Raw genomic sequence first — 15,689 nt, 5'->3', positions numbered from 1 at the left:
GTCACTTTTATAGTTTCCGAGAAAAGCCCAACGTTAAGTTGTGTGTTGCCGAACAGAAAAGGCTAGTTATCTCCCTTGTTTTTCTGATAACGTTCGTAAAAGGCTACAGATGTAAATACTTTGATGTAAAGAATAATCCTACAAAGTTTCAATCACATCCGATGAACTTTGTCAAAGATATAAAATGTCTAATTTTTCCTTTGACGCTGACCTGTGACCTTGAAAAAGGTCAAAGGTCAACGAAACCATCGTTAAAGTGTAGAGGTCATTGGAGGTCACGACTAAACAAAATATGAGCCCGATCGCTTTGATAGTTTCCGAGAAAAGTCCAACGTTAAGGTGGTGTCTACGGACGGCCGGCCGGACGGCCGGCCGGACAGACTAACACTGACCGATTACATAGAGTCACATTTTCTCAAGTGACTCAAAAACAGCTCACACCTGAACTACCAAATCTGACAGACCATAAGCCTTTGCAGTTCAGTCCGCGTTTGGTTCATTTTGCTGATAGGCAGCCCAACAGGATGGCAGGCAATGCAGATGTTGAACTGAAGTTCACCACAGAACTTTTCAGACAACGTGAGGAAAATAAAACATTTTGTTTAATCCCAAAGTCGGAATATAACAAGATGTCAAGACTGCAGCCGTTAACAACGCAACCAAAAGTCGACAGGAATATTATAACCTGGCGAAGTGATTTTAGGCCAAAAAAAAAAAATTGTCTGTTTAGGGTAACCCGACCGACCCTATCGATTTGGCGCCGACCCAAAAACTTTTTTTTGATTTCAAAAAAAAAAAGAAAAAAAAAGAGGTAAAAATGCTAAAAAGAGACATTTGGCGTTTCATTTACACACACACACAAAAAAAAAAAAAAAAAAAAAAAAAAACCCTACCTACCTACCGACCCTACTTTTTTTGGTCATGTTACCCTAAACAGACAATTTTTTTTTTTTGGCCTTATCTTTCTCTGTCAGTCTCTCTGTATGTCTATTGCTCCGTCTCTCTCTCTCTTTCTCTTTCTCTCGCTCTCTCTCTCTCTTTCTCTTTTTATCTCTCTCTCTCTCTCTCTCTCTCTCTCTCTCTCTCTCTCTCTCTCTCTCTCTCTCTCTCTCCGGCTGTCTTTCTGTCTCTGTCTGCCTTTCTGTGTGTCTGTCTCTCAATCTCTATCTCACTGTCGCTCTTTTTATCTGCCTGCCAGTCTGCTAGCTTAGCTGGCTGGGTGTCTTTCTGTCTGTGTCTGTCTGTCTGTCTGTGTCTGCCTGTCTCTCTCTCTCTCTCTATATCACTGTCGCTCTTTTTATCTGCCTGCCTGTCTGCTAGCTTGGCTGGCTGGGTGGCTTTCTGTCTGTGTCTGTCTGTCTGTCTGAAAAAACAAAACAGGCTTTCATACGCAATACATCTTTTACCAATGCATGGATCGAGTGCCCTACCACACATTTTGTATTTGTGTTTTCAGGTATGACGTTCTCCAGTGTGGTCCTGTTGAAAAGCTCATTAAGAAGAGGAGTTGTGCTGAACAAACCCCTGTCTACTATGTCACCATCGAGGAAACTTTCGACGTCATCAAGCGTGCTCATATCTCGACGGGCCATGGTGGGCGTGATCGAATGATCAAAGAAACACAAAGGAAATATGCAAACATTAGTACCAAATCGCTCGAGCTTTTCAAGTCACTATGCGAGGAATGTCAAAAAAAGAAAAAGAGACCCATGACAAAAGGTGTAGTTGTGCGTCCAATCATCAGCAAGGAATTTGCATCACGAGGACAAGTTGATCTTGTTGACATGCAGTCCATGCCAAGCAACGGTTACAAATGGATCATGGTGTATCAAGACCATCTCACCAAGTTCTGCGTCCTCCGGCCTATTAGGAGCAAACGCGCTGTAGAGGTTGCAGCCCAGCTGCTTGACATCTTTCTCGTGATCGGTGCTCCTGCAATTCTCCAAAGCGATAACGGCACTGAGTTCACAGCCAACATCATTTCAGAACTGAAAGATTTTTGGCCAACATTGGTATTAGTTCACGGGAAGCCGCGACATCCACAAAGCCAGGGATCGGTTGAAAGAGCAAATGGTGACATCAAAGACATGCTGGTGGCCTGGCTGGCGGACAACCATACTCAAGACTGGGCAACAGGGATAAAGTTTGTGCAGTTTTATAAAAACTCTTCCCATCATTCGGGAATAAAGCGATCCCCCTACTCAGCACTATTTGGCAGCGAGGCTAGTGTTGGGCTCACAACATCATCTCTACCCTTTGAAGTCCTGAAGAATTTGGAAACTGAAGAAGATCTCCTGGCACTGGTTTTGCATCAGCCATCCTCTGAATCCAGCGATCCATCTCCTACAGAATCAAACCCTCAGACTCCTTCAGAATCAAACCCTCCAGCTCCTTCGGAATCAAACCCTCAGGCTCATTCAGAATCAAACCCTCCAGCTCCTTCGGAATCAAACTCTCAGGCTCCTTCAGAATCAAACCCTCCAGCTCCTTCGGAATCAAACTTTCAGGCTCCTTCAGAGTCAAACCCTCCAGCTCCTTCGGAATCAAACTCTCAGGCTCCTTCAGAATCAAACCCTCCAGCTCCTTCGGAATCAAACTCTCAGGCTCCTTCAGAATCAAACCCTCCAGCTCCTTCGGAATCAAACTCTCAGGCTCCTTCAGAATCAAACCCTCCAGCTCCTTCGGAATCAAACCCGCCAGCTCCTTCTTGATCAAACACGACTCCTTCTGAATCAAGCGATCCAGCTTTCGGTTCGCAATCACTTACTAGTTGCATGGACACACCGGTCATCGCAGATGTTCCAGGACAAATGTTGGATGCTCGCAGTGATCAGATCAAACGGTGTCGAGCAGATGCTTTTTCTGGTCAAATGTCTTAAGCACAGCGAATGGTGAAGAGAAGTCGGGTGGACCTGAAAGCCGGAGAAGTTGGTGATAATGTCGCTGTGCCCGTGCCTCTAGTGGATCGTGGCAGAGGAGATCCAAGAAATATACTTGGTGTGATTTTACACAGGGACGTGGAAACAGACATCTACACAATTGCGGTTAAGGCTGGTATCTTACATGGCGGATATTCTCGAAACCAGTTTGATTTATGTCCGCAGAGATTGCTAACCGAAGAAGATGTCTCTCTTGACAAGGCTGTGTCGTTGCGGTCAGCCGTGATAGAACAGTCAGCATCAGGTGGGCAAGGCTTTGTGAAATGCAGCTGTGCAGGGTCGACAAAATGTAAAACAAATCGATGCAAGTGCTACAAAGCCAAAGTACTGTGCAACTCAAGATGTCACAGCAGCCAATCCTGCACCAATAAATAAGACGCACCATGAAGAAATTTTTAAGCGTCTTTTCATTGCCATAATTATGTCTTGGTTTAAACACGGTTTTATTCAATTAAACATGAGACAATAATAAAACGAGAAATAATAGGGCCATGAACTCAAGCGAATGCTTATATTACGTGCCATATGTCTGTGCTGTACATGCCCGGCTTGTTTTGTTTTTATCTTGTATCATAATGGACTGTTCTACCACGGCTGGCCGCAAACGACAGTATAGGAGAGAGATGTGAGTGTCACAATGTACCTTTAAATGTACTCGTTCAGATTTTATGTTAACAATTTTAGGAAATAATTACAGTTTAAGAGAGAGAGATGAGTGTCATAATGTACCTTTTAATTTTACTCGTTCAGATTTTATGTGACAGTATAAGAGAGAGAGAGAGAGAGAGAGAGAGAGAGAGAGAGAGAGAGAGAGAGAGAGAGAGAGAGAGAGAGAGAGAGAGAGAGAGAGAGAGAGAGAGAGAGAGAGAGAGAGAGAGAAATATGAGTGTATAACTTGCATTAATATAAGGAAATCAGAATCATTAAATGGTTCACAAGCAACCAAAAAAGCACTTGTTTCTCTTCAAATGTGTTTCAGTAAATTTGCGAATTTCCTGCCCCTTGAAAACAGGAAATTCGCAAATTTCCTAGAATTTTTAGGAAATTCGTGAAATCCCCGAGTGAAACAGGAAATTCACAAATTTACTGAAATTTTCAGGGTTTTGCAAATTTCCTGGTTTTGAGAATTTACTGTAACATATATATCTACTGTGGTATGTCTAACCCTGGAATTAAAATCATAAGTGATTTAATTCAATCTAGACACCAGTAGGGTGGATGGGAAAGCTGGAAGCTGGGAAGGTGATAGCTTATCAACAAAGAGAGAAATTGACAGAGTCCACACAATCAGTGAATCACATATTAAAACCTTTGACCGAGACATCATTGCACCAATCTGCAAAACGTACTATAACTCCCATTTAGAAAAATTACATCAGAAAAGGTAAAAGTGATCGTACTCTGAAATATATGCATGTTGAGTGATATGTAAGCGCTGCGATGTCCATCAATAAGTTTAAAATTATGAAACTCTGAAATTATCTGCATTAGGACGTAAACGTGAGCGCACATATATATATGTGTGTGTGTGTGTGTGTGTGTGTGTGTGTGTGTGTGTGTGTGTGTGTGTGTGCGCGCGTGTGTGTGTCTCTCTCCCTCTCTTTCTCGCCCTCTCACACATTTGTTTAAATTCTTTTAATATACATGTTTGAATGTGTTTGTTTATGGGTAACTGTCACTTCAGGCAAACATACGTATACTTGTGTTTTTATCAATGTCAAAGTGAGAAAGAGTAGGCGGATAGCTTCAGATAGGTCCCATGTCCTTGCCCACCTCTATGAACTCCTTCCCTCTGGCCGTAGACTTCGCACGCACAAAGCTAGGACACTCCGGCTGCAAAACAGCTTCATCCCCAAATCCATCACCCTTAGCAACATGTAAACACATCCACATACCCGACCCAGCCCCTCTTCTGCCAGTGCAATCAGTAGTAATGTACATGTATGTATTGGTTTTATGTACAACCGTATATTTTCTGATATATTGTACGTATGCTATGATATTTTGCAATGATGTTTAGCCATAGTTCGTTATACGCGCAGGTGTGCGAGAATGACTGTAAGCGCAGTGCTTTAAAGATGTCCATGTGTGAACGTGTAAGTGGGCGTAGTCGAATGTCCATGTGGGAGTGGAGCATATAAGAATGCCCATGTGTGAATGTGTAAGTGGAGCGTATAAGAATGTGTAAGTGGAGCGTGGTGGAATGTCCATGTCTGAATGGGTAAGTTGAGCGCATAAGAATGTCCATGTGTGCGATGTGTAAATGAGACATGGATGTGTTCATGTCTGAATGCGTAAGAACAATGCAAGGAATGTCCAGAGAGGTATGTGGAAGGTGTTTCTATAACCTGCCCTGTTATATAGTGCTATATGTTTTATGTAAAATCAATGTCTTGTTTGTACTATTGTTATGTACCACGCCTGAATTTCTCTATGAGATAATAAAGTATTCTTATTCTTATTCTTATTAATGTCATTAACTGCATGACTTGTGAGAGAGAGAAAGAGAGAGAAAAAGGTATGAAATTGTATTTTGACTTGCAGGTATTGACATTTACTGCTTTATTGTTTTAATTTTTGAATATGTGATTGTGTGGACTCTGGTCTGTTTTGTGTCAATTTTAGGTTAATTTGTGTTGATGATTCAGGAAATATAGTGCGCAAAGTTTCAAAGCTCTAGCTTCAAAAACATCTAAAATAACCTCAACCTAGGAAGGTCATCCAACCTTAGAAGTGTGTAAAGTTTCAAAAGCTCTAGTTCCGAAAATGTTGTAGACATTGATCCCAACTTTGAGTGTTTTGCAAAATAAACCTGTTAAAAAATGGAAAGAGAAATAATATTACTTGTTTTGCATGTACTCGAAATTACGTGGAAAGTACTTATAAGTTTAAGTTTAGCAAAAAGCACTTCATACATTTTGTTGCTTACCCATCATTCTCATTCCGCTGATACATCACATCCAAGTCAGGTGGTAAGCTGGAGATCCTGTCAATATCTACAAAATAAAAATGGATTTCTAATTAGGAAAGGAACTTCAAATTTTGTATGGATACTACCTCACCAAGCTACAACTCTTATCTGTTAGTACATGTATAAGAATAAGTTTTCTCTCTTTAAGTTCTGAAACAAACAGCCATTTTCAGTTCTCTTCATATTCCTGCTTGCTTTTAGTTTTTAGCGCTCAACTGTTACAGGGTTTGCACAGCATTTTGCCTCTAAATGTAGAAACTTTTTAAAGACCTTTAAGTTAAACTTTAAGGACCTTCATGACAAAAATTAATACAGCATTCAGCAAAAATCACAACCACATTATAAAATTCTGCACAAAATAAAAACAAGTCGCGTAAGGCGAAATTACTACATTTAGTCAAGCTGTCAAACTCACAGAATGAAACAGGAGACAATACAGCTTTGTCAATCCCCGTGACAAGGAAATCGCTAACTTTTCACGTGCAAAACGAACAGACATTGACAAGCCGGTAAAGCGCGGTAGCGTCTATTGCGCTAAGCAGAAAAGCACGCTTTTCTGTATTCTTTGTAATTTTCTGAACTTGTTTTTCATTCAAACATAACATTATCTATATATTTTGGGAGTCAGGAAACAATAGAGAATAAGATGAAATCATTTTTGGATCGATTACCTAAATTTTAACTTTAATTAGCATTTTGAGATTTTTAATGACCAATATTTAATGACCAATCTTTTTTAAATTAATTTTTAAGCTTCGAAGCTGAAATGCAATACCATAGTCCGGGCTTCGTCGAAGATTGCTTGGCTAAAGTTTCAATCAATTTGATCTAAAAATGAGGGTGTGACAGTGCGGCCTCAACTTTTACTAAAAGCCGGATATGACGTCATCAAAAAGATTTATCGAAAAAATGAAAAAAACGTCTGCGGATATCATACCCTCATGTAAAGTTTCATGAAGATCGGTCCAGTAGTTTACTCTGACTAACTCTACACATACACACAGACATACACCACGACCCTCGTTTCGATTCCCCATCTATGTTAAAACATTTAGTCAAAACTTGACTAAATGTAATGATAAAAACATACGAGTACTCATTGTCCGTTAAACAAACCCCTTAATTATCTACTTTCTCCTTGCATGGGATGCTTGCATGTTTGTTATACATGTACTGACTGTTGGGGGTTTTAAATCTCAAATTTTCAATAGCTACTGACTACTGTAGGCTGTCATGATTCACAGGAAAGAGACACACACTCTCAAAAATGATAAATTTTAGTCACAAAGAATATTTGACAAACTTTTATAAACCCAGGTCAATTTCTACAAAAACTTAAAAACTTAAAATTGGGGAGTCATTTTTACTAGTTTTTAACAAGAAAATCAAATTATATGTATAATAAATACGAAAGAAATCATCTGTTGCTCTATCCCTCTGAACAGTGAAGAAAATGACAAGGATCGACATTGCCATTACAAGCTGTTAACAAACCTTGAAAGTGTGTGATGTTACAAAGATCTCGGTTCCAAAAAAATTATAGCGACAAACTTCGCATATGAATTAATGACCAAACTTATGAATTAATGTTTAAGCTTCAAATCTGAAATGCAATCCCATAGTCAAAGCTGAATCAAAGATTGCTTGACCAAAATGTTAATCAATTTGGTTGTAAAATGAGGTTGTCACAGTGTCAACTGTCCCTAAGTCTGATTAGCTGTCATCAAAGACATTTATAGAAAAAATGAATACAAAATCTGGGGGGATCATCTGGAAGAATGTGTATGTAAAGTTTCATGATGATGTGTCTAATACTTTTCTTGGAATCGCTCTACACACACACACACATACATACGTACGCACACAACCACACCACTCTCATCTCGATTCCCAGTCAATCTAAACAAAATTGGTCAAATCCGGACTAAACGTAAAAAATTCCTGCAAAAAAACAATGTCTTTTTTGACCCAACTGCACCCAAGTTGACTGGATTGATACTGGGCTGGTCAAAACTCAGGTGAGTAAAACATTTTACAGACCAAGCAAACCCTCTTCGTTAGTATGTTCTCAGATTTTTCTTGTGTGTGTGTGTTGTGTGAGTGTGCTTGCATGCATATATGTGTGAGTATGTGTGTGCTGTTAGGCTTACCTGGAAACCTGAACTGAATCCTTGGTGAGGAGGGTGCTGGGGATGGTGAAGTGACTGTACCAGAGGATGTCTGCGGGTAGGCTGGTGATGATGGAGAAGAAGAATTGCATGATGATGTGTTAGAGCCAGAGTCCTGCAGAAGTGGACCAGGAAAGTTGGGCATTGAATTGTTTGGCTTCAAGGACAGCTCATCCTGTGCAACCATGATGCTCGGATTTGTTCTGCGACGATCTGGGACTGGAGATTCTGCAAGAGTTAATCATCAAATTGTTTAGTCTGCTGAACCTTGATCCTTACTGTGATGTTTACAGCCCTTTTTTTTCTCTGCTGTTTTATCCCTGAACAAGGTGGTTCTGAGATTTTGTAGAATCTCACTGACAGAAAAGCCATCTGACTGTGTGAGAAGAGCATTAAACTAGAAGTAGCTTACCAACATTACATCCAGTCGATGTCAGTTAACAGCAAGGTGCTGACTTTCGTTTGTGCATTGTTGATGGTGAATGCATGTTAATTTATTTTTAATATACTTTCTTATGTGATAACCAATGTGCTGTATTTTCTCAGTTTTGCTGATGTTATACGCTTGGTACATATATTTACTCATTTTCCTTAAATAACATGTGATAACATTACTTCATAGCTAAGCACATGATTTTACCTATGGCACAACACAAATCTCTAGCCTTCCTCTCTGAGATGCGTTTGAAGACAGACTGTTAAAAGAGAATAAATGTATGTACATAATTATGATAGAATAATGATGCATGAATTGAAGAAATGTATAAGAACACAAGAATGTATGAATGACAAAGAACAAATGTTTATTTTTGAATGTTTTATGTATGTTTTATTACGGACACAAAAGCTCAGCAATGCAATTTCTCTTTTAGAGATTAATAAAGTTTATTGTATTGTATTGTATTGTATTGTATACAATGGCCCATTGGGATTTCCCCCAAACCCGATGTTACTAAAAATGTAATGAGTAATTCAGGGAAACCATTCATCAGAGGTACTAGATAATTTGCAACCCTTTCATGAATCTGATCTTCAATACATCACTCAAAACTTTGGAATTAATCAAAATGAATAAAAATACATGAATTACGAGTTGAGAAAATAAAAAAATGTGAAAACATAAAAAAAAATTCTGACAGCTAAGAGATTTGAACACATGACTGCCAAAAGGAACGACTTCGCTTGCAGACGCTCTATCAAATGAGCCAACCGGGCATGCTGTGTCATTTTGACACTTGGTTTCTCGAGTATGTGTCAGTATCGACTGACTTGTCAGTTTCCGAGTTTCTCCCTTCGTATTTGTATGTTCTGTCAATCTCAGTGTTCGAGGTAAGTTAAGTTGCTAACTGACCTTATGCCCCTGTTCACTGCGTATCAGTTAGGAAAGCAAACTCAAGTAGCATGAATTTCAAGGGTGACCAACATTATGTAGCAGTCAAGCTCCGAAATGCAATGACCAATAGCCGAACGGCGCTGACGTTATTTCATGAAAGGATTTCCCTACCCAGAATTCCAAACAGTTTTGGAGATTTTGAAGATTTTGTTCGGGACAACGACGCTCTATGGGCGGTTCAATATTTAAAGGGAGGCAAGCGGTTAAAAACGGTTGTTACAGAGCCAATGAATGGGGATACTAACTTGTAGATCATGGGAATACTAACTTGTAGATCATAATACCTGTGACAGTGTCAAACAAAAGATTTTTTGTTGTTGTGTGTGGCAGTCCCAGTTCTTCTTCAGAGCTGACACAGTTCTTTTTATTATTTTTGATGATCAATGAGATGAGGATGATGATGCTATGGATTTCCATTACAGTTTGAGACTACATGACTGGGCAGCACTCAATTCTTACTGTCAAAATGTATCCTGGCATCAACCAGGCCCAAGAACTGCTGCACCTGCAGTGTTGGCCAGGTAATTGCTAATAAGCGCTATCTGGGCAGCCTTAAAGTCACATTCGTGAAGTGAATGACACTCAGCTGTGTGGTTCCAGCCTTCCCATTGGAACCATAGCAATTCCACTCCGGGCTAGGAGCCGGCTGTAGCCCGAAAAACCCACATAACTCTTAGGTCAAGTGATACAACTGTTTGCATTTGCCTGGTCGGATGCCTACATGGGTGTGTCTTTTAACATTTGGAACTTGCAAAATTTGGCTCTGGGGGTTGTATGTGGACTCCAGTCTACCATGTAAACATGACCTAATGAAAAATCTGGATATTTGCCACATATGCTAGCAAAATAGATGGCCTTGTCAATGGCATACTTCATTTCAAAACATTGAGTCTCACTGTAAAGTTGTTTTGTACAAACAAGCACACAAACTGAGTTTCTTTAAATCATGTAAGGTGGCTGTCAGTGTCACAGGTCAGAAACTTGTTAGGGATTGTGGGTGGAGTCTCACTGTCAAGTTGTTTTGTACAAACAAACACACAAACTGAGTTTCTTTAAATCATGTAAGGTGGCTGTCAGACTGTCACAGGTCAGAAACTTGTTAGGGATTGTTTGGGGGGGGGGGGGGGGGGGGGGATTGATACATTGTACAGGTGGTCATTACAGACAGGCGGTCGTTACAGACAAGTAGTTGAGTTGTTCTTCAGTACTGGTGACAGAAAGGGAAAAAAGTGGTCAAAATTTAAATCTGTAGTTTTGTTTTTGAAATACAGCTTTTCATAAAACAGAAACACTGTAGTATCTGATTTACAAACAGGCATGGGAATTGAAAATTGTAAAAAAGGCGGAAAATTTATAACTGAAGACGCAAAGCGTCAAGTCGACGGCGCGAAGCGCCTAGCCTTACTAGGGGGGTCCGGGGGCATGCCCCCCCGGACATTTTTTTTCTCCAAAGAACCCAGATGGTGCAATCTGGTGTCATCTGAGCTCCAAGTTTGCCATTAAATTCTGTTTTTAGAATCAGAGTTTTTAGTACAAAAATGTACCAAATTTTGCTTACATGTATTATATATGGTTTAAATTTGTAAAAAAATTTATCTGTTGAGACAAACAGGAAAATGTAACTTGTAACACAATCTGTGCAATCTGGTTTACTTTCAAACATAATAGTTCAATAACTGAGGCGGGCGGTAGCAGTGCGTGAACAAAGTACGGAAAGTTTTCGCGGGCTTTTGCGCAAAGGCCAAAGTAACCGGTGCTTTTTTTGTGTGCCTCCCCCCTTTATTTTTTCGGCGGACACTTTTGCATTTTCGGCGGAACAAAAAACAAAATTCGGCGGAAATCCGCCATTCGGCGGACAATTCCCATGCCTGACAAAAGAAAAAATCCACTGGTTCACATGGTTCTTACATAATCTTACTTTTAAAGCTGGTTTTTGTGTCTGTGTGTGCGTTTGTCAATCAATCAATCAATATGAGGCTTATATCGCGCGTATTCCGTGGGTACAGTTCTAAGCGCAGGGATTTTTAAAATTTTTTAAATGCAATTTATATCGCGCACATATTCAAGGCGCAGGGATTTATTTATGCCGTGTGAGATGGAATTTTTTTACACAATACATCACGCATTCACATCGGCCAGCAGATCGCAGCCATTTCGGCGCATATCCTACTTTTCACGGCCTATTATTCCAAGTCACATGGGTATTTTGGTGGACTTTTTTTTATCTATGCCTATACAATTTTGCCAGGAAAGACCCTTTTGTCAATCGTGGGATCTTTAACGTGCACACCCCAATGTAGTGTACACGAAGGGACCTCGGTTTTTCGTCTCATCCGAAAGACTAGCACTTGAACCCACCACCTAGGTTAGGAAAGGGGGGAGAAAATTGCTAACGCCCTGACCCAGGGTCGAACTCGCAACCTCTCGCTTCCGAGCGCAAGTGCGTTACCACTCGGCCACCCAGTCCTATTTTGTAACACATCCGTCGCTACCTCACCCATGACGCCTGTGTCAAGCTGGTTGTCTCCCTCATCTTCAGTCGTCTGGACTACTGCAACTCCCTTCTGGCTGGCCTCCCCGCCTCATCCATTCATGGCCTACAACGAGTCCAGAACGCTGCTGCCAGGCTGACGTTGAGGAAGACGAAGCGAGACCACATCACCCCCCTACTTCGCTCCTTGCACTGGCTCCCTGTCAACACCCGAATCTCCTACAAACTGTCCACTCTGGTCTACAAGTGTCTCAACGACTATGCTCCCGAGTACCTTCAATCCTCCCTGGACCTGTACACCCAGCCCTCCGACCGTCCCCTTCGTTCTGCTGCTGACCCACTCCACCTTCACATCCCTCGCTCGAAACTCGCATCTGCTGGTCAGTGTGCATTCCCCTCCGCGGGCCCCTCCGTCTGGAACTCCCTGCCGCTTGAGCTTCGCCAGAGCCCCTCTCTTGACGCGTTCAAGAGTAGGTTGAAGACTCAGTTCTTCCCGTAGCTGGCTGCGACTTTCATGTTCGACGTGATGTGTTGTGCCCCAAAAGACATTCTTGTGCTGTGCTCTGTGAGGTGTTTTCTTTGTGTTTAATATTATTTTGTTTGGACCTAGCTATTGATGTGTACATTGTTGTTAAACAGTTGTTTGTTGTATGTTTATCAGGGTTTGCTAGTGTGTGATAGGGTTCGTGTCCGTCTGTAGATGTTAGTTTCTTTGTTAGTCCTGTGTTGACAACTCTTCGACAAGCGCTTAGAACTGTACCCACGGAATACACGCTATATAAGCTTCAGATTGATTGATTGATTGATGTAAGAAAACAACAGGCTCCAAAACGGCTGCACCGACTGAGACGGGAATTGCAGAGAATGTTTATTTTCACTCGTGTCGTGTCATAGTGTACTTTTGGAATAGCAAATTTGAAAGGATTCTTTAAAAAAAAAACGGGAGAAACATTTGACATCCTATGAGCTATCGAGGATCCTCGACGTCAGGGCTGTCGAAACTTGGTCTCGGTAAGAATTCAGTCTCTCTCTCTCTCTTGCCGTTTACTTCAAAACGCACGTGAAATACATATTCAAAAGTTCTGAGTTCTCTCTCTCTCTGTGCTTCAAGTTGTGTCCCTTTCTTCGCTAGTTTTGGTCTTTCTCAAATGGTTAAACGGGGAAATCAAAGAGGGTAGAAGCTGAAAAAGAGGGCCGACTCGTTTTTTTGCTCTGTGCTCTGAACTTGTTTTCATTTTTTGGCTTACGTAAGTGTAGCCTATGCGATGCTAACTTTTGTCTGTCTGTGTGTGCGTGCGTGCGTATGTATGTATGTATGTCTGTGGTAGAAACTTTAACATTTGACTGAACACCGAAATACTAATTTTACCTGGTTATTATTTAAGCAACAGCTTCAAAGTATTGAAGCAATGATCAACATTTCGTCGGCACGTATGTATTTAAAGTGTGTATCCAAAGAAAATGGGTGGTGGGGGGTTTTGGGGGGGTAAAAACAGCTGACTGGTTTGTATCGTGTGTGGTATGTAGACCATTGATCTAAAAAAAAAAAAAAGCTTAGATCCGTTACAGCAATTCGCTGAAGAACAGTTACTCCGGTTATTCGTCTTCAGTTATTTCCCCTGCAATAAGTTTCCTTGCAGATCTGCAGTCGCGTAATGAAATTAACTAGTCATTAGAAGATTTTTCCAGTCTTCTCAGTCAATGAAGCACGGTAAGTTCTATGCTGACAAAACTCAGTTTAGGATAACACAGCCATTGACTTTATTTATGAGTCCAAAGGTAACAATATTTACAAGAATGTACGCATTTGACATTAAATGAAACATTCATAGACAGTTTCCGACTCACCAGATCTGCCAAAGAGCCTTCATTCGTCATAAACGATGATTTTAATCAGACAGGTATCGGAAACAATCTGCGTTTCTCCCTCCGTGGCGACGTGACAGCGCCACATTTGTTTGTTTATGGCTGTTTATGGCGAAACGACACAGTTGAAATTTGTGTGTACAATATAAATGTGTGGCGTGTAATTTCCGAATCAGTTCGTTATCTGCGTTTCGATGGTAATTCAGTCTGAGTGACTTTGAATCGAAGTCGAGGGTAACCTGTGTTTCCTGTGTGACGGCGTGAACAAATTTGATTGCAAAATTATGTGATCGACAAGAAGAAGAAGAAGATTGCAATATTTTATACAGGAAGTAAATTTAATTGATTCTGGCTCAGTCATGTAGATCTTTTATGCAGTGTGTTGGTAGTGTATCTGTTTTTCTACTTTGAAGCTCATTTTGAGTGTTACGCTGATCGAAGTGGGGTACCCTAAGTGTGACATCAGACGTATGCAGATTACGCCTCGGAACACACTCGCATTTCACGAAGACAACAATTAATGGCAACATTTTAAGAACTGCATCAGTTTTATTAGATACTATTTAAACAAAAACAGCACAGACACGACTATTATCAACAACACAGAACGGGAGGTAAGTCAGCAAAGATTATCAACAACACAAAACGGGAGGTAAGTCAGCAAAGACGCTCCTAAGTGTGCGTTCCCGTTTTTGGTCGCCATTTTTGCTAGCATTTTCACAGTAAATCTTAAAGGCACTGTAAGACTCCTGTAAACCATCACAGATACTGTCAGGCTTTTACACACAGTACAAACACCCTTTCATTTAAACACTCACTGCTTGAGAACATCCTAGGTGCCCTCCGTTAAGAGCGAGCAATTTTCAAAGAATTCATTTTTGCGTGGTTTATCTTACCCCTGAGCCATCGTGAACCCTTGTGATCCAGTTTCCTTTTTTCACAATGTAGTCGTCAGTTTGTATTTGAATGCGACTCGCTGTAAGCTTATCTGCAATAGCACGTTATTTTGTACCTCTGAATCTGAAACAAACGGCTGTGATTCACAAGAACTCTAGCGATGGATTTTGACTGTTCAGAGGAACTGGCGATAGGCATAAATCGTCGTCTGCTACGAGAACCACGACCTTGCTTTTCTTTTTTCAAACTTTCAAAACTTCGAATTGTACTGATCTTGTCTTGATGAAAAAAGAATTCTTTTATGATTTAAGAATGTTTGTGTAACAAGCTGTCAATTTATTATTTAGATTTTAAAAGTTAGGTCTAGCGCCAAAACGCACCACGGTCCGATTTTGAGAGGAGACAATCCGCAAAATTAATTCTTTGAAAATTGCTCGCTCTTTACGTAGGGCACCTAGGATGTTCCCGTTCGGTGAGCGTTCAAATGGAAGAGTGTTTATACTGTGTGTAAAAGCCTGACAGTATCTGTGATGGTATACGGGAGGCGTACTGTGCCTTTAATATTTCCATATCTATTGAACGACTGTGGTATTTTCTTTGATTGTGGCGATTCTCCCATCTCTCTGGCATGTACTGGGTGCTTTGTGGCCAGTTTCTCCCCTAGACTGTATTGAAAAATGTGTCCGTGTGAGCTGACCCCTACTTGTCACCAGTAGCAAAGAACAACTCAGTTACTAGAGCAGATTATGTACAATATACTGAACATCATACCTACGTGATAGTGAAAGTGGCTGCCATGATCCACAATTTATGGTTTTGAGTAAGGGTTTTGCCAAGAAACATTTGACTCTTGACTTTGCAAGACAGATTTGTGATGTTGATATGACCAGAGGTAATTGGTGTGGACCATGTTACACATATCAGGAAGCAAGACATGTCTGACTTGTTTCTTTCGAACTGAAAG

General features: G+C 40.7%; 1 protein-coding gene across 1 annotated transcript in view; it reads right to left on the bottom strand.

Annotated features, from left to right (window-relative positions):
* LOC138977043 (kinase suppressor of Ras 2-like) overlaps nucleotides 1-15,689 on the bottom strand; it is a 180,618-nt gene that overhangs the window by 68,106 nt on the left and 96,823 nt on the right. Inside the window, exons 9-10 of the mRNA XM_070349945.1 lie at nucleotides 8,061-8,306; nucleotides 5,869-5,935 (exon numbers count right to left, since the gene is read on the bottom strand). Coding sequence (XP_070206046.1) covers nucleotides 5,869-5,935; nucleotides 8,061-8,306 — 313 coding nt within the window. The remainder of the gene's footprint in view (nucleotides 1-5,868; nucleotides 5,936-8,060; nucleotides 8,307-15,689) is intronic.

The sequence above is a fragment of the Littorina saxatilis genome, linkage group LG9 (genome assembly GCF_037325665.1).
Source record: "Littorina saxatilis isolate snail1 linkage group LG9, US_GU_Lsax_2.0, whole genome shotgun sequence".
In the NCBI taxonomy this organism is placed as follows: domain Eukaryota; kingdom Metazoa; phylum Mollusca; class Gastropoda; order Littorinimorpha; family Littorinidae; genus Littorina; species Littorina saxatilis.
Note: the sequence above shows the minus strand (reverse complement) of the source record. Positions and strands in the feature narration are given on the sequence as shown.